At 35.4% G+C, this 20,989-nt stretch overlaps 1 protein-coding gene across 2 annotated transcripts; it reads left to right on the forward strand.

The window, feature by feature from the left end:
- The first annotated feature begins 3,042 nt into the window (after positions 1–3,042).
- LOC309386746 (uncharacterized protein) lies at positions 3,043–19,051 on the forward strand. 2 transcript variants are annotated; one of them, XM_081942498.1, is made up of 10 exons: positions 3,043–3,220; positions 8,441–8,531; positions 8,744–8,822; positions 9,547–9,661; positions 11,513–11,697; positions 13,275–13,429; positions 13,946–14,108; positions 16,132–16,290; positions 17,268–17,435; positions 18,691–19,051. In XM_081942498.1, the coding sequence occupies exons 2-10, from the start codon at positions 8,443–8,445 to the stop codon at positions 18,892–18,894; spliced, it is 1,317 nt and encodes a 438-aa protein (XP_081798624.1). In that variant the 5' UTR covers positions 3,043–3,220; positions 8,441–8,442; the 3' UTR covers positions 18,895–19,051. The 2 variants fall into 2 exon arrangements, with proteins under 2 accessions (XP_081798624.1, XP_081798623.1); XM_081942497.1 differs by lacking the exon at positions 3,043–3,220 and adding an exon at positions 5,433–5,466.
- The last annotated feature ends 1,938 nt before the right edge of the window (positions 19,052–20,989 follow it).

Below are 20,989 nucleotides of genomic sequence, written 5' to 3' on the forward strand. Positions count from 1 at the left end.
GTAGGATTAACCCATCAATGATATTCATAGGATATGCAAGCTAATGGAATCAAATGTCTTATCCCTGCAATTAGCTGCAGTAACATAGATTTCATCACAGAAGTATATGAAGTGTATGTCACAAAATGTATTATGTAATAAATTCCTTTCTTGTTAGAATTTTGAGCAATAGCTGGATTAACTTTGAAGCAATGTAACCCAAGATATTTTAGTCCTATTTCACTTTCCAGGTCACTCCAATGTTTTACACGCATAAGCTGAGAGGTCTTTTAATAGCTGTATGGGAAAGTGCCACAAATTAATAAAGCTTAGCTGTACTATATTCAGGTTGTTCAGAAAAATGGTTGAAGTATTCAGAGTACTGTACTATAATGTTTAATATTAAATGTACATATAACATTTGACATGTCACATTCCAAAAATGTAAATAGTGTGATCGAATGCATCCTACTGTCTTTAATGCCTACAACAAAATATTTTCATATGCTACATTGTGCTTGTTCCAATGTATTCTACTGTCTTAATACCTACAACAAATACTTTCATATGCTACATTGTGCTTGGAGTTCTCTCTGCAGGCATATCCAACTCCATGATAGGAAATTATGTCTCCATCAAACTATATATTGTATTAAAGTTTTCAGCCTCTCAAAAAAGGGTGTGAATGGTTATTTTATTATTATTTCATCATAGGTTCAGTTGCTTTAACTCCACTTTTTTTAAATAAATAATTTTTATTAAATGTTTTGATCTTTAAAAACAATAGGGAAGACACAGCAAAGAAAAAAAACACAATAGGACAAAACAAAACGCAGAACATACATAACAATATACAGTAATTTTATAGCTTTCTCTATCAGCTTTCCTTCTTAGCTTTTATAATTCTCCCTTCTGCATTGCCTTCCTCTCAGTATAACCTTGTCCTATAATTTAACAAACATAGTATTAACACTTATAATAGTATTCATTATTTATATCTCCATATATTTGTATTCTCTATTTTCCGTCTTGGCTTCTGTTTTCTAGCCACTTGTTCATTTTATCCCATATTTTATAGAAGTCTGATTCTTCTCTTTTAGTTCTATTGTCATTTTATCCATTTCTGCGCATTCGAGTATTTTCCTGATTGTAGCTTCATCTGAGGATGTATTGATTTTTTCCCAATTTTATAAAAATACGTGCTAATAATTATTGGAATCAATTCAAACTTCAAATCTTGTGGCTTTTCCACTTAATATCTGAATTGAGCAGGCTTTAGAAAAGCCTACATTATTAACGTTGAAACAGGCCACAGCTTAGATCTGCAGGAAAAAAATTCTAAGCTACAACCAAGGAATATTTTAAAGATGAGTGACCTGCTACTTTGGCAGCATTTTTTACATTAACCAGGTTGTTTATGCTGACTTCATCAAACATAGACAGGCAACTGAATGCCTGTTCCTTTGCAAGGATACCTTTTACTCTTACCTGCTTAATGTGAGCTAGTTGCTCGTACCCTTCTCCTTTGCCCAATTTATTCAGTCTGACTCAAGGAGTTTGAGTTTGAACAATGCCCTGCACTCCTTCAGGTTTGTTTTATCCATTGTAAAGACAAAGCAAAGCATGACCAGACTGTCAGATGAAACTGCAAACCTTTGGATTGCTTGCATTCTGTTCGTACAGGTAGTCCTCGACTTACAACAGTTTATTTAGTGACTGTTCAAAGTTACGCTGGCACTAAAAAAAGTGACATGACCGTTTTTCACAGTTATGAACTTTGCAGCATGGTCACGTGATCCAAATTCAGATGCTTGGCAATTGGTTCATACTTATGATCGTTGCTGCATCCCAATGTCATGTGATCACCAATTGCGACCCTCTGACAAAGTCAATGGGGAAGCCAGATTCACTTAACTGGATTACTAACATAACAACTGCAGTGATTAACTTAACAAATGTGGTAAGAAAGGCCTTAAAATGGAGCAAAACTCACTTAACTGTCTCACTTAACAACTGAAATTTTGGGCTCCGCTGTTGTCATAAGTCGAGGACTACCTGTACTTAACTACTACTCATCTAAGGATTGCTGATTCTACCTGTACGGGGATGAGGCCTGTGATGAGATGAAAGAGACAAAGCCAGCTGAGTTCTGGCGCTCATTTGCCACCATACTCGAGATGGAAGCAAATTGGCTCAGCTGCCTGAGGATCATGGGGAAACGAGACACGACACCAAAGTCTGAGCTGAGCAGACCTGCCTTTTTTGCCACACCTGGAGGGTGATGAGGGTGGGTGGGTGGGAGAATCCTGCAATTTCAGGGAAAGGGCCTTCCATTGGAAAGTGGTTGCACCTGTGAGCAGCTCAGCTTTATGGAAGCCAGGCTTCGTGTTAAGAAGATCCCAGAGGTGCTTTTTTTCCCCCAGAAGCAACTGGACTTTCTCTCTTCTTTGAAGACATTTTGCTTCTCATCCATTCTTTACATCTGAAGAAGCTTCTTGGATAAGAAGTGAAATGTCTTCAAAGAAAAACCATGCCACCTGAAAAAAGCACTTTTGGGACAATCATGACCTGGATGACTGAGAATCTCCATAGACACTAAGAAGACAATTTGGGCTGAACACTCTTTGAATGGTTGGGAGTAGGAATGGATTTCCAGAAAAATTGCAGAATATAGGAACTAGGAGCACTACTCTGGTGACCCTGAGGACACAGATAAACCTCCAAGTGTCCCAACCACCCTCTAAAAGGATGCAAATGACCAGCTGTCTGCAATTAATATAAATCTTTCCATTCCCCACCATTCAGTCACAGCTGAAGAAGCTTCTTGGATGAGAAGTGAAACGTCTTCAAAGAAAAACCAAAAAGTCCGGTTCTTGCCTCTTTGTTTAAAAAAAGCACCTTTGGGACAACCACGACCTGGATGACTGAGAATCTCTATAGACTAAGACGACGAAGTACCTTTACTTCAGAACCAAGGAACCGGCTTTTTGAAGGGGACGCCCGGCTTGTTTGGTTTTGCAAATGTCTTAAGGAAATTGAGGAAAACGCGGCACGAAACCTCGCTTGCCTTTTCTCCCTCGTTGCTTACCCCCCGCCCGGCCCTGCCTCCGTTGCCGCCCTCTGACGTTTTGGCTTCGGCTCCCAAGGAAAGTTGGCTAAAGCTGTGAGGTTGCCGTGGAGACGAAGAGCCGCCAGTCGGTTGCATTGACTTTTCCTGGAGAGCTGAACTTGCTCCAGAAAGGTAAAAGAGTTTCGGTCCTTTTCTGTGCCTGCCACTGCCTTTCCCTTCCCTACGCCGTCCCTTCGTGGTGTTGAGCGACCAAGAAAGCGCTCCAAGAAAACAGCTCCCTCCTTGCGGTTAATCGCGAGACAAGCCTGCTTCTGCTCTCTCTGTAAGAACTCATTGACGTCCGTGCCGAGAAAGTTGTGTCGTTAGCAACTGTTAACAAAACGAACCCTCTCTGAATCCATTTTCTCGTGCTGGGTTTAAACAACCCCACTCGTCCATCATCACCCGTGATTAACAAACCTCAAACAAACCGCAAAGGAAAAATGGAGGGTGCAAAATGCGCACGGTTTACCACAAACAAAATTATAAGCCACTTTAAAGACTGAAGGGACTGGCCCGGTGCTGTAGCTTAAATGTAGCTTAACTACTGTGGTTTGTAGGCCAAGGGTCGTGCATTTGCATCTGTGGGAGCCCAGCTTTCTAGTAATTGTGTTGCAGTGATTCAATTTGTGTCTTGTAACCTTTTCCCCCCCTGCAAGAGACCTTAAAAATATAATTTATGGTCGGGGCTGAAGTACTTGGGAATGAAATAAGAAAGGGTCTGATTGCAGGATCAATCCTGATGGAAAGATTTAAAAGTGGATCATCATTTAACTAGATTGGTATTAATTTATTGCTTTAAATTAGCCTGATTTGACTTGTAAACCTTCCTCTCTTTAAAAGACATATTCATTTTGTTTGATAGAGGATCAGCAGAAATGGAGACAAATTACAATACAATACAATACAATAGTAGAGTTGGAAGGGACCTTGGAGGTCTTCTAGTCCAACCCCCTGCCTAGGCAGGAAACCCTATACCGTTCCAGACAAATGGCTATCCAACATCTTCTTAAAGACTTCCAGTGTTGGGGCATTCACAACTTCTGGAGGCAAGCTGTTCCACTGATTAATTGTTCTAACTGTCAGGAAGTTTCTCCTCAGTTCTAAGTTGCTTCTCTCCTTGATTAGTTTCCACCCATTGCTTCTTGTTCTGTCCACAGGTGCCTTGGAGAATAGCTTGACTCCCTCTTCTTTGTGGCAACCCCTGAGATATTGGAACACTGCTATCATGTCTCCCCTAGTCCTTCTTTCTCTTAAGCTAGACATACCTAGTTCCTGCAACCGTTCTTCATATGTTTTAGTCTCCAGTCCCCTAATCATCTTTGTTGCTCTTCTCTGCACTCTTTCTAGAGTCTCCACATCTTTTTTACATCGTGGCGACCAGAACTGAATGCAGTATTCCAAGTGTGGCCTTACCAAGGCATTATAAAGTGGTATTAACACTTCACGTGATCTTGATTCTATCCCTCTGTTGATGCAGCCTAGAACTGTGTTGGCTTTTTTGGCAGCTGCTGCACACTGCTGGCTCATATTTAAATGGTTGTCCACTAGAACTCCAAGATCCCTCTCACAGTTACTACTATTGAGCACGGTACCACCTATACTGTACCTGTGCATTCCGTTTTTGTTGCCTAAATGTAGAACCTTACTCTTTTCACCATTGAATTTCATTTTATTAAATAGTGCCCAATGTTCAAGTTTGTCAAGATCCTTCTGTATCTTAAGCCTATCTTCTGGAGTGTTGGCTATTCCTGCCAGCTTGGAGTCATCTGCAAATTTGATGAGTTCCCCATTTATTCCCTCAAAATTAAATTTTGAAAAAAAATTGCAACAGCAGGGTAGTATAAAATATCAGTACTATAAGGGACTGGCTTAACTTCTTAAATTACCAATAAATTTAAAGTGAATAATCTTGCATTATTTTTAGTAAAATGAAAGATTTTTGATAGGGTTATTGGCTTTTAACAAAACATCTATAGTGAAAATGTCCAGAATGCAAATTGGGAGCATTTGTATATGTCCAATTAAAGCAACAACAGCAACAACAACTTATTCTCTTGTATTGTTGAAAGAAATGTCCTTCTGGGTTCGGCTCCAAGTGGGGAAAAAGACACTGGAGACATGGAGGCTGCTTGGAAAGATGGTTTAATGGTGGACAGGACCACATGGCTTGAGTCCTGAACAGAAAAGGTGATCACATGCTTCAATGTTGGGAAGAAGAAGAGAAGGAAGGACAGATGCTGGTTTTATGCCCTCTCTGGCCTTTGATCTTGAACTTGTCTTCTGATTGGTTGTCAAACTCCCATGGGGCCATGCAGAGGCAACTCTCTAGGCTGCGTTTTGAATCCAGGTTTGGTTGAGTTCTCAGATGCCATGTGGTGAGTTGGGTAAAGGGCCAATATTATCATGCCTTAATCCCATCCCCCTGGAGCTGAAGGGGAGACTCTTTATTATGTAAAGGGACTGGCTTGGCCTTCTTAATGGTCCATTGACAAAGTGGGTGGAGGCAGGAAGCTACAGGGAGCTATTCTCAATTTAAAACATGTTTCTTCCTTTTCACACCCAGGGAAATATAATATTCTGCCTTTTCAATACTTCCTACGATATTTCATTTTTCTGGGAGAGGGCTGGGTCATAATTTTCCACAGTACTTACTAAGGAGAAAGCCTGTGGAACTCATTGGAAGTTTCTTCTCAATAGATATAGAATTTTACTCTGTTTATTCAGTTTATATTACCACTTCCTTTTAAAGAAAATATCAAATATTCCAAAGGGACATTCATAAATTTATTGCATAATGAAACCATTTCTGCAAAGCTGCTAGTGGTTGGACATGATTGGAGATGAAGAGTGACAGATTGGAACCTGGCACATTCATAATCAGTTTCTTATTTGGGCAAAAAAACTCAAGTGATAATTTTGCGTCAGTCATTTAGCAATATCTCCCCATCCATAAAAGCCACCATGGCATTATTTTAAAAAATACTAATTTGGGGCAGATGGGTTACAACTTCAATTCGAAAATGTACATTTTATAAAATGGGGGAAATCATCTTCTGATTTTATTTTTTATTATTTTAATTATTTTGTGAACAATGGATTTCCAATGATAACTTTTATTAATGAAAGGATTTTTTTGATTGCTGGAGTAAAGTGGCTTATTTTCTGCTCTTGTCAGTCATGTCCAAGTCTCAGAGATTGCCGGAACAAGACCCTGCAATTTTCTTGGCAAGATTTTTCAGAAGCCTGAGAGAAAGTGATTGGCCCAAAGTCAAGTGATTGGCCCAAAGTCATCCACCTGCCTTTGTGTCCAGAATGAGACTAGAAGTTACAGTCTTTTGATTTCTATCCTGATGCCTTAACCACTACTACACCAACTGGTTCTTATTGAGTATATTTCTAATACACTGTATATACCACTATATAGATGGTGACATATGAGTATTGTATGTTGAATTCTAGAAATCCTACTGAATTATATGGAATGGCTTGAGAAAACTTTGGTAAAACTAGACTTTTGTGAAATGCCTAGTTTTTGGACAAAATGTTCCAAAACTGACTGATACTGTCTTTATCAATGGCAGGGAATGTTGCATATGGGCATGGGTTGTATGCCAAGGTGGTGGTTGCAACTGTGCAATGAAAACCCTGCCCATTTTTTTACAAGAATCAGGATGTACGTAAAAATCCATGGTTATCATATGATTGTGGTCATCATCCTGACTTTTGACTCCCCCTCCCCAAATTCCTGATTCTGAATGAATGTGATGGAAGGGGATTTTTCTCTTAGATGACTTTGATAAATAAATGTACATGATTTGGCCATTAAGGACTTAGAATTAGGTGGGTTAGTTGATACTTTTGTAGGGGAAAAAATCTGTTTCTTTCAAATGTGAGTTTCAGTTCATACATAGACATGGCAAGGGAGTGAATATAACAGAATAGCAGAGTTGGAAGGGTTCTTGGAGGTCTTCTAGCCCAACTCCATCCTCATGCAGGAGACCCTATACCATTCCAGACAAATATAGATTTAAAGCATGGTTGATTTAACTGTTTTGAGAAAATTAGTGAAGGATTCAACAGTGATGAGAAATTATGACCATAGAACAGGTATTTCTTTAGGAAAAATTTGCCTTTGTACAAAATGGGATTAAATTAGAATGACTGCAGAAAATGAAAGGATAAATCATTTCTACTTTTTAAGTCAAAATTTTTTAAAAGACAGATTAACCTCCCAGATGGAAAGGAAATAGATTTAGAAGCTGTTTAACATAGGTGAAAAGCATTATTTTACATAATGCCATGGAAGTCTGATAAATTAATTTGGAGTATGAAAACGACTGCTTGCTGGCATGATGTAATAAAAAGAAATTGTGTATGAGAAAAACATGTGCATAGAAGATTGATTGTTGGGAGCTAACAAGAAGCCTCCAAAGGAATGGCATTGAAAATAAAAAGGGGAAATAATTTGAATTTGAAGTGACAGAATTCTGGAATAAGTATATTAGAGATTGTAGTGATAGGTCAAAGAGAAGAGTTGACATAAATATTAATGTTCTGAGGAAAAATCTTTAAAATATTTTTAAGTGCTGTGAGAATCTAGAACTATTGTGAAGCTTGGTTGATGCAACTTGAAAAAAATTATTGGAATTTTTTTTTAATGCAGTGGTTGCACAATTTACTTAATATCTGGTAAGGATTGTAGCTTGGGCTCAAGGATTAGAAGATGCTGCTGATTTTTTTTTTAATATAGAGGGGAAGAATAGTAAGGATGGATACAGAATTACATGGGGGTACTTTAAAACACCCATAACAGTGTTATCATTATTTTACCTTCTTTGACATCCTTCCTCCCCACCCCCATGAATGCTTTGCAAATAGGTAAAAATAAAGTACAATAGAGGCTAAAATTCCCTGTTGCACATCATTGGCTTATCCAGAGCATCGCATCAAAATGGTTGTCTGAGAACTCTAGAAATATAGAAAACTGATGGCAGAAAAAGACCTAGCAGCCCATCAGGACTGCCCTTTGAGGGGGGGTTGGTTGTCTTATTTTATTATTTATTATTGTTTTTATTTTAGTATTTATTTTTCTAATTTTTATCAGATGATTGATGTGTGTTTATCCCAAGCATATTTAAACTCAGTTACTGATGATTGTCCCACTGAAAATTAGTTCCAAGCTTCCACTACTCTTTCTCTAAGTAATACTTTCTAACGTTACTTTTAAGCTTCTATCTATCCTGTCCCTGTAAGAATTAAGTACAGTATAAGAGTAAAACTTTTTTTTAACAAATCAAAAGAAATACAACTTTATAAGTTACATTTTATTTTATTTCATTTTGCTTTTAGAAATGGAAAATACATCACTATGCATAGAATCTGAATACATCAAGAATCTTCAACAGCAAATTTATTTCCTTGAATTGGAAGCTAAGTTTCTATATCCTATGCATTTCTGAGTATGGTTAACTAAAACATACGACTTAAAGAATTATAGGGGTAGGATATTCAAAAGATTGTTTGTAACTTTGGACTCAGATATTTTGTTAATGTGGAACCGAATGAGAATTGCTCAGTTATTTTCTATTTAAAATTTTATTTAAAGTTATTCAGTTGATATTTCATCCTTTTGCCTTAACATTTTGTTATTACTCGGGAGCAGACTAAAAAAGCAATTAATACTCAGCCTCTCCTTGCATGTGAAATGGAACATATGCTACAAAACCTACAGGTAATTTTTATCTCTGTTTGACAACTAATGGCAAAGTAATTCTTTGCATATTTACTTATACTTAGTGGGTTAGTAATAGAGGAAAGTGAAAGGACTAATCTATTGTGAATTGAGGACTTGCTAACAAAAATGAAAACACAAGGAAAACAGGAGACTAACTACCAACTAATGCATTTGAAATATATGTACAGGTGCTCAACTTATGACCAGTCACTTAGTGGACCATTCAAAGTTAATGGAACTCTAAAACATACATATAATCCACTTCTGAGGTTATGATGTGACCACATTTTAGATGCTTGGCAACTGCCCCACATTTAGAGTTGTTTGCAGTGCCTTGTGATCACATGACCACTATGGTATTTTTTTTCCTGGAAGCTGGTATTTACATTTTGTTGTTGGAAAAAACCCACCATAGTGAACAATGAGTTTGCTTAATGTTGCACGTGGTTAACAACCACCACAAAAAAGGTTGTAAAATTGAGTCTAGTTATTTGATGATCCAACTTGTCTGTCAGAACTTACAACTGGAATTGCTAGGCTCAATTACAGTCAAAAGTCAAAGATTCCCATATGAAAATATTTTTCAATATTTTTCAATATTACAGGAAGTCTGAAATCCAGTTTATTAGAACATGTATTTAAAATGAACTCAGCTTCTCTGTTATTTCAGTGTAACTATAATTTTATAACTATAACTCACTGTATTTTTATTGTTCTGTAGACAATGCAGTGTAAGGCTGATAACCTTGATCTGGAGCTGAAGCGAAAGAAAGGTGGTTTAAACATTTTGATGATGGAAAGAAATCAACTTAATAATCAAATCAGTATGGCCAATGGTAATCATTTTTTCAGCATTATCAAAATTATCTAGATTTTCCCATGGTACTATTTTTTGGATTTTTTTGTTGACTTCTAATTTTGGTGTGTGTGTGTGTGAAGGGCTCAGAAAATTTTATTCCAAATCATTTTCAGTGCAAAATAATCTCCAAACTCCCTACTAAAAGGAGGAAAAAAGGTGTTGCATATGTCCAGCTATGGTATTGTTCTTTTGAAATAATAAAGAATAAGAAACTTTACTAAAACCATTCAAGATACTTAAACCTCTAATAAATTCTAATAATTACTGTGCTTGGGGGGAAATTCTTTTTTAGATAATAGTACTATAATCATTATTTTCTCTGTAAGATGTGCAGCATCGTGAATTTATCACCAAGGCATAGCCTTAGTAAAGACATACTAAAGATTATTTTAAAGAACTACTGGCAATATTTTCAATATCTTTCATATGCTTATGCTATTTAGCAAATAGAAACAATTATTTAAGCAGACAAGAAAGCCAAACAGCAAATATAGAAGGAAAGACAGACGAAGACAGATTTTTAATTTCATTCTAAATTCATAATGAATATAGCTTATTGAAACTGTTGACTGCTGACAATGCCCATTTTAAAAAAGCCAAATAATATTTCAGTTAAGCTTCAGGTGACACTTTTTTTTTCAAAATAGCACCATCCTGTGGTAAATTTGTATATTATTGCTGCAAATGGTATCTTCAGGAGATAGTAGTATGTTTTCTTTCTTACTTTCAATTAGGCAGACCAAATTCTAAAAGAAAATATGGATATGTTGAATAAGGATTGTAAATTAGTCTTCAAAGGGCAGTTCAAATACATGAAGTGGAGATGAACTAAAATCTGCTCCCTTGATCTCTAAATAATACAGTCTTGTTTGTTGAGTCTTTGGGTTTAGAAAAGATAGAGCCTTATTAATGCTTTCCACTAGAGGGTGCTTAGACAGAATGAATCTAGGAGAAAATCAGGTGTTACTATCAATTGTATACGGTATGTCAATTTCAGGAGAAATGGAGAAAAGTAGCGTTCTAAGTAGTGGCATTGTACAGACTTCTGTTGTAAATCAGTAGTTGTTACAGTAAATCTGAAATACTTATTTAACCATGATTTATTAACTAATCCACAATTATCAGAACTTAGATATCATTCCAAGATACAAATAGGCAAACCAAATGATAACTTGGTATGATATATAGATACTATATAAGACAGCAGATGAATAGCAGCTCTCATTCACTAGCACATTGGCCACCAGCCCTTGCTTACCTAAAGACACTTAAAAAGAGATGGAACTAAATCACATTTAGGGTATTAATATTACAGAGAACAAAATCTTCTATTTTGTTGATATTGTTGAGTCACCAATAGGTTCTGGCCTGTTAATACAGAAAATTTGCATCAAATAACCTCGTGGTTTCCATAGTTTACCAATTATCCACAAACCAGCATGTATGAATCATTGGTTAAAACCACCACAGTTATTTTTCAGATGTTATAGGACCTTTGTTTTTTGCTGAAGCAGTCTACCATAACCATCCCCATGACATCAATCAGACAAAACATCCAGCTTAGTTGTTTATTTCCCTATGAATAGATAAAATAGATAATGCACAAAATAAATTATTTATTCATGACAAAATGTCCTTTTCCTCATTTTTCCTTGGATTCTATATCTAATTTTGTGCTAAAGGTTTTGAAGTTCTGAGTTAATTTAATCTAATTTTAATCTACAACTATGTTAATTTGATCACAACCGAAGTGAGCTTTTTATTAAAAGTATGAAAAGCATTAATTATCTCATGCTGGCAAGAATTTCATTATAAATTCTACTTTCAGAGCAGTATTTAAAAGAGAAACAGGGTTTGATAGATGAAATCAGACAATGGAAGAGAAAGAAAGCAGAGAAAGATGAGCAAATCTCTGTAAAACAATTTGAGATCTCATATGCTAAGCAGGAACTGGAAGAACAACAAATGAATCTGAAAAACAAAGAACAAACTATCCTTATGCTAAAAACAAAGGTATTGGTTATTTTATAGTTTATCACATTCTAATATGATTGATCTCTTTTTTTCTAAAAACAGTAATATATACACAGAATTATAGAGCTGGAAGACTTTAATTTATATTTCATTTGTCTAATAAGTGGATGCATTCATAATGGCCATCATTGTTTCTGTACATCGGTCAAGCGCTATGAGGCTGGCAAACTTGGGAAACAGGAACCAATTGGATTTCTGAAAAAATGTTTATGGCTAATAGAATAATGTCATGAGGAGTGGGATGCTGGGATGCTGAGGGAGCAAGCTGGACTATTTCAATAGCAATGGGCAGAGTGAGATATGATGGAGATCTGAGTGTGAATCTCAGACACTGGTTTTGCTGTTTGTTGGTGTGTTGTCCAGTTCTTGGCTTCTTATGTGGCAGACAATCAGATCCTAGAGTTCTGCTATTGTTTTTGAATGCCAGGTTGGTATATAACAAAAGCAAAAAAAAAACATTCCTTGGGTAGGATTCCTTCTATTTCATGTCATCAATGTTCAGAGACACTTTTTGACTAGGGAAGAAAAATTCCTCTAAACACACAAAGTTCCTTTACAGTCTTCTAAGACAATTAAGAAAAGACTTTCCTTGCAAAGCCATTGAAAGCAAATTCTGACATCAGTTGTGGTCCATCATATTCTATTGTTGCCACATTTTTCGTCCCCTGTATAAACAAGTCTATTCTTCCATTACTGCAAGTCATGGAACAAATGTTTTGAGAACTGTGACAAGAGAAGCAATATATATTCTGTTAAGTATTAAGTATTTTGCATATGTTAAGTACCTTGAATGCATGAAGTTTCCACCAAGGTCCTCTACTACCAGCAGGAACTCATTTAAATATGATTGACCAAAGGCCCTGCTGGACAGACCTTCACTATAGGTTCTACACTATAAAAGGGCTGCTGCTGGACAGAACCTTCACTGGATTGTAGGTAGCAGTCACTGAATAAAGACTGTTGTTAATGAGCCTGAGTCTGCCTTCTCCGTTCACCCGCCTTTTGTAAGACACTAATGGCCTCTTGAACACTCCCAATTCTTTCTCCAAATCATCATTAAGAGAGTTGTTAGAAGACAAAATCTTTTAATGCCTTGATAAATCAGATAGCATAAAATTTGTAGTATGCAAGAGCGCCTAGGATCTATGGTAGATCATATTACCTTATTTTCTAACCTGAACTGGGCATGTAATATCAAACATATCTTTTTGTGGAGTTTTATATAAACAAACAAGAACATGATCCTGTATTTTTCTCTCTCATTTTCAGGGTATCTCAGAGTTGTTATCCTGGAAAGACAGATAGCAATATGATGAAATCTATCTAGAAATTCCTGTTAAAAAGATCCTTCCTTCCTTCCCTCCCCCCCTCCCTCCTTTGGAAAAGTTATTTGTAAATATTTGAAAAACAAAAAAGCAAGAATTTCAAAGTTTAAGTTTAGATATATGACTAATTATTTCATGAATCTTGTTCTGTGATAAAATGACCCTCAACTATTTTTGAATTACAATTCTGTAAAATATTTATATGCTACCACATGTTATATTTAAATCAAGGGGACGCAACAGTTGGAGCAGCAAAAGGCAATGGAGTTGCAGCTTTCTGAAAAGAAAAAAGAATTCTTGGAAATGCAGTCTGCTGTACATGAAATGGAAGAAAAAATCCTTAAGAAAACAGCAGCAATGCATGATCAAATTGCTCGTGAATTACGGTACTAATTAATGAATTTTGGAGAAAATGAAGGCTAGATAAACTAATACCATATTCAACCTTGCAAGTATTTATAACTGGTGCGATCCCCTACTTAAATTGTTAATTTGTTATAGTATTAGTGCTAGAAGCACAGAAAAAATATTCATTCATAGTTCCTCCCAATAGATTTAGCATATTGAGGTTTTGTCTGGAGGCTTGACTAGGAAACTATGGTAAATGTTTGAAATGAAATCTTTTCAAGTAGAACCCTATAATTACAGAATTCTGTGCTGAGACTATCATGCTTTACATTTTTTTTAATGGTATTTATATGACTGGCAGAGGCACTGTTTCACGGGAGCTTTGAATCTGATTATATTATGTTCTAATTATTAATCTTCCATGAAGCTCTGTTACTTTATTTATTTTATTTTTGATTCCGATGTGCCTTTTTAAGTAATTCTGTGCATGTGTGGGGCCTATGGCATCAGAATGATAGCAAACTGTGGAAATTGTATTTTTTTTATTACTCTAGGAATGAGATATCTTTTCTGCACCATCAAATTCGTGAACGAGAGCTATTGGCAGAACAGGACCGTCTCTTACGAAGTAAAATAGCCGATGATTATGCAACTTTGACCAAGGAAAATAATCTCTTGCAATCCAGGTTTATGGAACTTGTCAAACAAACAAACATTGTAAGAAAAATATTAATCTCATCCACAATAAGAACATACATATTTAGTTGACAGTATGTGAGGAAATATACGGGCTTCTACTGGTTTTGATTTTTTTTAAGTGTGCTTTTTTATCTACCATCTGTATTCCAGTAAAATATATATTAATATAGGCTGTTCTATTTCTTGCTACAAATAGGCCAGTTGAATATTCATTCTCCCTTTTCCTCTCAAGGGACAAAATTTTGCCTACATTTTTTATATATTTGTGTCATGCCAATGATATTAATGCTTAAATAATTCTCTATTATAAAAATAAAGCAAAATATAGTAACTTTTAAATAAAAAGAAAGTCATGCTCAGAATGATCTAAACCCCATGATACAAGAAGAGCTGGTTAAGAATATGGGATGACTTGTATACATTTGAAGTGGCCTTGTATGTTTTCAAAAGACAGAAATCCTAAACTAGGATCTCAGTGAGAAGACTATTACACAGGATGAAGAATGCTCTCTTCTTTATTAATTAGTGTTAATTAGGAACTGTAGCGTAGATAAAGACTAGATGGGCCTGCCTAATGGAGGAACTGAGTTAAAGTTAATGTCGTTTCTCACATTCATACATTTCACTTTTGAAAAGGAAAAATCTTATCAGTGCATCTCCTGATGACATAATATATCACATTTTGGTTAGTGTCACCTTTTTTAAAACACTCTTTTGGTCAAATTCTGCCAAATACTTTCCTGAGCACAGTTAACAAATGTATTTTATTCAATTTGCATAACTGGCCATTTCAGATCAGTAAAATTAATCACCTTGTGGATTATTTATTAACTTTTTCTATATATACCCAAACATTTCTAATCAGCAGGGATTATTGTGCTGTTGTTGCAAATATTAAACAACTTACATAGCCATTCTATTACAAAACCAGATCTTTATTTTTATGTTTCTCCAAGCGCAGCAGCAGCAATCGTACTTTTTTAAAAAAGCATTTAGACTTTTTCCCACTATTTTGGGGGGCACTAGCATTTATAACATTTATTTCATTATTTGATATTTTATTATAATTATCATGTAAATGTTGAAAATACTGATTCCAGCATTCTCTCACTTCAATTTCATCTTCAATTATTTCATCATGTTATTTTCAATGTCATTTACTTTACTGGAAGCTCCTTTAGCCTTTCACTTCTTTTTTTTTTATTTCCATCAAAATTACTCTGCATTTTGTTTGCCTCTTCTACTCTTGACTCTCTTTGATTACATTCTTTGAAACTATATTTTTCTTTATAAACACATGATGCAGTATTGTACTTATTAATTTAAGCTTTCATCCTAACTTTTTGCATTACCCTGTTTCCCCGAAAATAAGACCTCCCCAGATAATAAGCCCAATCAGACTTTTGAACACATGTGCTAAAATAAGCCTTCCCCCGAAAATAAGCCCTCCCCAAAAATATTGCAACACAGCAGCAGCCATGAGGTGACCACGCTCACCGCCTCTTGTACCTCAAAAATAATAAGACCTCCCCGAAAATAAGGCCAAGCACTTATTTCAGGGGGGGGGATTCCGAAGAAAATAAGATCCAGTCTTATTTTGGGGGAAACACGGTAGGTGTCCTTTTATATGCATATATTTTATGATTTTATAGGTTTTGTTCATACACATCTTCCACCAAAATGGCCTTTCTCACATTTAGAAGTCCTTTGTATCATTTTGCCATGAATAAACAATATCTGAATATATTTATGATTGAACTATTCAGAAGAATCCAAACTCTTTCATTATCCTCATTTATTCTTGGATTTCTAAATGGTTCAATCACTTTTTATTCTCTCGCCATCAATGCATATCACCCATCTCTTTTTTTCTGGATTGCCATTCATTTCTTTATCTAACTTCATCTTACATAGAAAATTGCCTGCTGCAGGGCTTCATTATTTTATATAGCTCTAAATATCTTGGGTTGACGGTGTGCTTTTTAAAAATGTACATGTTTCCTTTGAAACTTCATGAATAGCTCAAATTTCCTTATTGTAGGAAAGAGTTCTCAAGGAAGAGATGTATACAACCCATTCAACGAGCATTGCTCAATTTCTGACAGTGAAAGATCAGGAAGAGCAACTGCAACTTGAGATTAAGACACACCAAGACCTTCTGGACCAAGAAATTAGCACCTTCCAGGAACTTGAAGATAAGGTTGAATGACTAAATAAAACATTGTTATATTGGCTGTTAAAAAATATCAAAATCACTATTAGACCAGTCAAATACCGCAACATGTTGATGATCTTGTGTAGGACTTAAAATACAACTTTATGCAACTACCAATCAATTCCTTACTTATTTGTGTAGAATCACAGGAATCATGCCTTGTGTCTTTAGTAATACTTCAGTGTGATGGGAAATGGCTGCCTGATATTTTGCTGCTACCAGATAAATGGCTATTATGTTAAATTATCACTAATTGGATGTGTTATAAAACAGACCAGTTTGAACTTAATGATTAACAAATCAGATCCTTATTCTATATTTACAGGTATAATGGTAGTACAGGAACATGATGCATACTAGTTAAGTACTTAAAGATAAAGTGTAAAGATAACTCAGCACTTAGTCCAGTGACAGTCTGTGCACATCAAATCCTGTACTAGCTGCTTCGTCATCCAGGTTCATTTTTAAACAAAATCCTTTTAAAGCAATTAGAAACATTTGCAGAGAATAACAGATGGGTGCAACTGAGTCAAAACATTCACTCCCCACTGCTGATTTTTCCTTTGCTTTTGTGTTATAAAGAATCCAGATGCTTGAAAACATCTAGTTCTCCTCTAAGGTTCAACCTCAAGCCAATATTCTTTACAGATTGCTTGTTTCTGATACTTAGTCAGTAATTTTTGATCTTCAGAAGGTCCATTATACTCAAGGTCAATATTCAAGCCCTTTGATGGAATGGTTCCTCATTCCAAAAGGCAGGCCTTCTGAGAGCATCACAGATATAGGGAAATTGCTTATCCAAGTTTTTTATTGATTTTTCTCTGGATGTTCCCTTATATTTTCTTGCTCTCTTGTAGTGATGTACCTCAACTAAACAATTATAGCATTTTTATATTTGTATGTCTTTCTTTTAAATATCTGCTCCCTGGTTTTTATTGTTTATGATTGCTGATTGATTCTAGATTAGCATGTTAGAAAAAAGAAGCACTACTGTTGATTTAAATATCGCTACATTGAATAGCCGAATAGCTGAAGTTAGAGCTATGCTAGAAAAAGAAGAACAAGACAACATTGAACTAAAAAGAGAGAATTCTCTGCTAATTGATTTTGCATCTAATCTAAAAAAACAGGTGATTTCTTTTATCATTTGTGTAAGAAAATTGTGGGTAATAAAGAACATCTGTAATCAAACTAGAATGCTTCTATGGAAATACTGTTCTTACATGTACATGTGCATGCACATATATGTATACACTTGCATTCACATGTACACACTATTTATAAATAATCTGGATATGTTGTGGCATGAGATATTTTATACCAATTCCACTTAAGAAACTATAGGAAGTAGATAATGGTATGTTGAAATTGCATGAAAATACTGAAATCACAGAGGAATTAATGAAGGAGCTATTATTATGTCAAATATTTCACAGTCTGCCCAAAAAGATAAAGGTATGAGTGCTTAAAAATAAAACTGGTATTTTGTATTGTATTTTAAACTTTTGTATTGATTCATATTTCATCCTTTTATCAAAATTAAATTTACCTGCAAATGTAATCTCTTTTCTTATGCTAGTCAATTGAAGAATAGAGCTATGCTTTGCTTTTTTGAGGTCTTCCTCTGAATCTGGGTTTTTGAAAACATCTAAAGTAACCTAGTTAAGTAAGCCTTCTGTAATTCTCATGAAAGTACTGAGAAAATATTTCACTGGGTTTGCAGATTTTTAAATGAGTATATGACAAAAGGGAGAAGAATAGAAGGATAAATTATAATTTGATATTAATTTATGAGAAGTTTACTTATTACAATAGGACCCAAGTACCCATTTAAGTTAAATATGCTGTTTATTAATGGAATTATAGCCAGGATCATCTCTTCTTTTTTAAAAAAAAAAATAGCATTTAAGGATCAGGGTTAATTTGAGGGATAAGAAAATAACCTTTTCCACAACATCTGACGGTATTATTCATCAGTTTAGCTCTTTCCCCTTGTTCTAATAGGCAGAGTTTGATTTCATATATACACGTATTGGAGTACAAATCTAACCCTAGATAAAATCCTGTCTTTTCCATTATTGCAAAATACTTTGGGAGAAATTCATAGGATACTTTGTATAAGTTACGACAGAACATAACAACTGACAGAACCTTTCCTCTTATACTGTTTATTTGCTGAAAATCATATATTATAATGCTGTTGTTGTATCACAAAAAGTGCTATTTGCAGTAAGAATAGCTGCATTTGAAGCAAATAGCAACTTAAAGACCGAATAATTAAGAAATATAGTGCAATCACTGTATGCCTTTTCCTTTGGCTAATAAAGTAGTTTGGCTTTAAGAACAATATCTTTTTACATAATTTTCACATTTTTCTATCTTCAGCTTGCTGGAAAAGAAAACAGTCTACTGGAGGCATCAAATAAGATGCTGGGCCTGGATGAAGCAATTTCAGCTTTAAAAATGAAGCATACATTACATCAATCTCTTCAATCAGAAAAATGGGACAAAATCTCCAAAATGGCAAATTCCATGATGAAACTCAGCAATTCAATGGTGAATATTATTGACAGAATAGGAAAAGAATAATTGAGATGTATTAATGAGCTTTGATTTCATATGAGAAATGTTGAATTATGTATGATTTCATAAAACCTTGAACCATGTCAATTTAATCATGTTAAATATTAATCAGGACTGTACATAGAAGGAAGATGCAGTGGTATATGGGAATGACTTTGGAAGATAGGAGGTTATATTGTACTGTATGTATGTGTGTGTGTGTGTGTGTGTGTGTGCATTTGTTTTTGTAGATTGTATGTATGTATATATATATATGTATGTGTCTACACACACACACACACACACACACACACACACACACACTTAGGAAAAACACTTTTCGGGCTGTGAAGACGACAAACACAACAACCATTACCAAAATAGGAAAGAAAACATCATCGAACCCAGCATCCACAACAAGATCCCTGTCAAGTCAACATTCAATAGATAGCATGCTTGGTGTGGAGAGATCAAGTTCCATGCTAAATATGCATACCATGCAGATGCTGCTGCTCATGATACAGGAAACTATGACAAAGACCCAGGAGTTGATAGTGAGAAATCATGAGGTGATAAAAAATGAGATGGAAGAAATGAAAGATGTCCAAAAAAGGGATGATAAAATAGGAAATACTCAACAAACAATAATCAAGATTGAACAGATAATACAAACGGTGGAAATAAAAGCGGAGCAGAAATAAAAATGGAAGCAATGGAACAAAAACTCATCCCTGCCAATAGGGAAGAGACCATCGTCTTTCTAGAAATGGAAAAGGCAGCCTTCTTCCTAAGGTTCCAGAATATAATCAAAGACAAGGAAGAGGATCTTGTTAGGATTATGACAGAACTACTAGCAGATACGCTACAGAAACATTAATGTGATATGCAAGGAGATATTGATGAGATATACAAAATACATACAAACTACAGAAGACACAGATTGCCAAGAGAGTTGTGAGGTTCACCAACAAGAGTTGAAGTATATAAAAGAACAAGGGATGAATCTATGATATATAAAGGGAGAGAAACAAACTCTAAGGCAGATACCCAGGAGCATCAGGGAACAAATAAGACATTGTCAATTTCTAACCTCGCAACTGATTAAGTACAACGTGATGTTTAGATGGCTCATCCCGGAAGGAATTATGGTTACATGGCAGGACAAAACAATTAAGATTGATACACTCGAAAAAACATACACATTTTTTGAGCATCACTTTACCACAGATGAAGAGCAAAAGAGTAGGGAACAAATAGAAAGTAAGGAATCAAGAGGATAGCAACCAGAAGAAAAAGAAGCAGATCGAGAAGAAAGAACAAGACTGGAAAAGGAATGAGTTGAATGAGAGGATGCAAGAACAAAAAAAAAATACAGAGAGAGACAAGGACTGAGACCTATATATAAATAACAAGATGGGTAAGGAAATCGAGGTGCTCTCAATCAATATTAATGGATTGAACTCCCCTGCAAAAAGTAAACAAACGTGATAAAACTACAAAGACTGAGTATGGACATAGTCTGCTTCCAAGAAGTTCACATTAAGAAACAATATGGTAATATATTAGAACATCCAAAAATCAGAAAGCTTTACATATCCTTAGCACAGGGGCATGGCAAATTTTAGAAGGGATTCTTTCTAGTTTGTTTAGATGTAAAGAGAAGGAGGGGTGATATATGTTCAGATTAACAAGATTCTGTAAATGTAACATTACAGTAAAGATGGAGTTAGTATTTCTGGGTATGCTTCTTGTCTGGACTAACCTTTGATTAAATGATTGTGTGTTATCTGGTCTTAAGTGTATCATGTTGAGATTCTTTTTTATAGTGATGGTGATTTCTTTCGTTGAAGATGTTTTGCACTTCTTGCAATACAGTATGTATGTGTGTGTGTGTGTGTATATAATCACACATCACGCATATACCGTATTTTTTCGGAGTATAAGACGCACCTTTTTTCCTCTAAAAAGAAACTGAAAATCACTGAATACAGCATTTTTTGCCTCCCAAAGCCTTGTCCCTTCACCAAATTGGTCGTGCATACCCTTATGGAGGCTTTCAGAGAGCTCCTGGGGGCTGGGGAGGGCAGAAATGAGCCCCCAGCAGCACTCTATAAACCTCCAT

Source organism: Natrix helvetica (genome assembly GCF_964273705.1).
Source record: "Natrix helvetica genome assembly, chromosome: 2".
Taxonomy (NCBI): Eukaryota; Metazoa; Chordata; class Lepidosauria; order Squamata; family Natricidae; genus Natrix; species Natrix helvetica.

Excerpts from the sequence above, each read along its gene's own strand:
- LOC309386746 (XM_081942497.1), top strand. Across the intron at positions 8,532-8,743 it reads GAATTGGAAGCTAAGTTTCT|TCGGGAGCAGACTAAAAAAG; the intron begins ATATCCTATGCA and ends TTTTGTTATTAC. Across the intron at positions 13,430-13,945 it reads CAAATTGCTCGTGAATTACG|GAATGAGATATCTTTTCTGC; the intron begins GTACTAATTAAT and ends TTATTACTCTAG.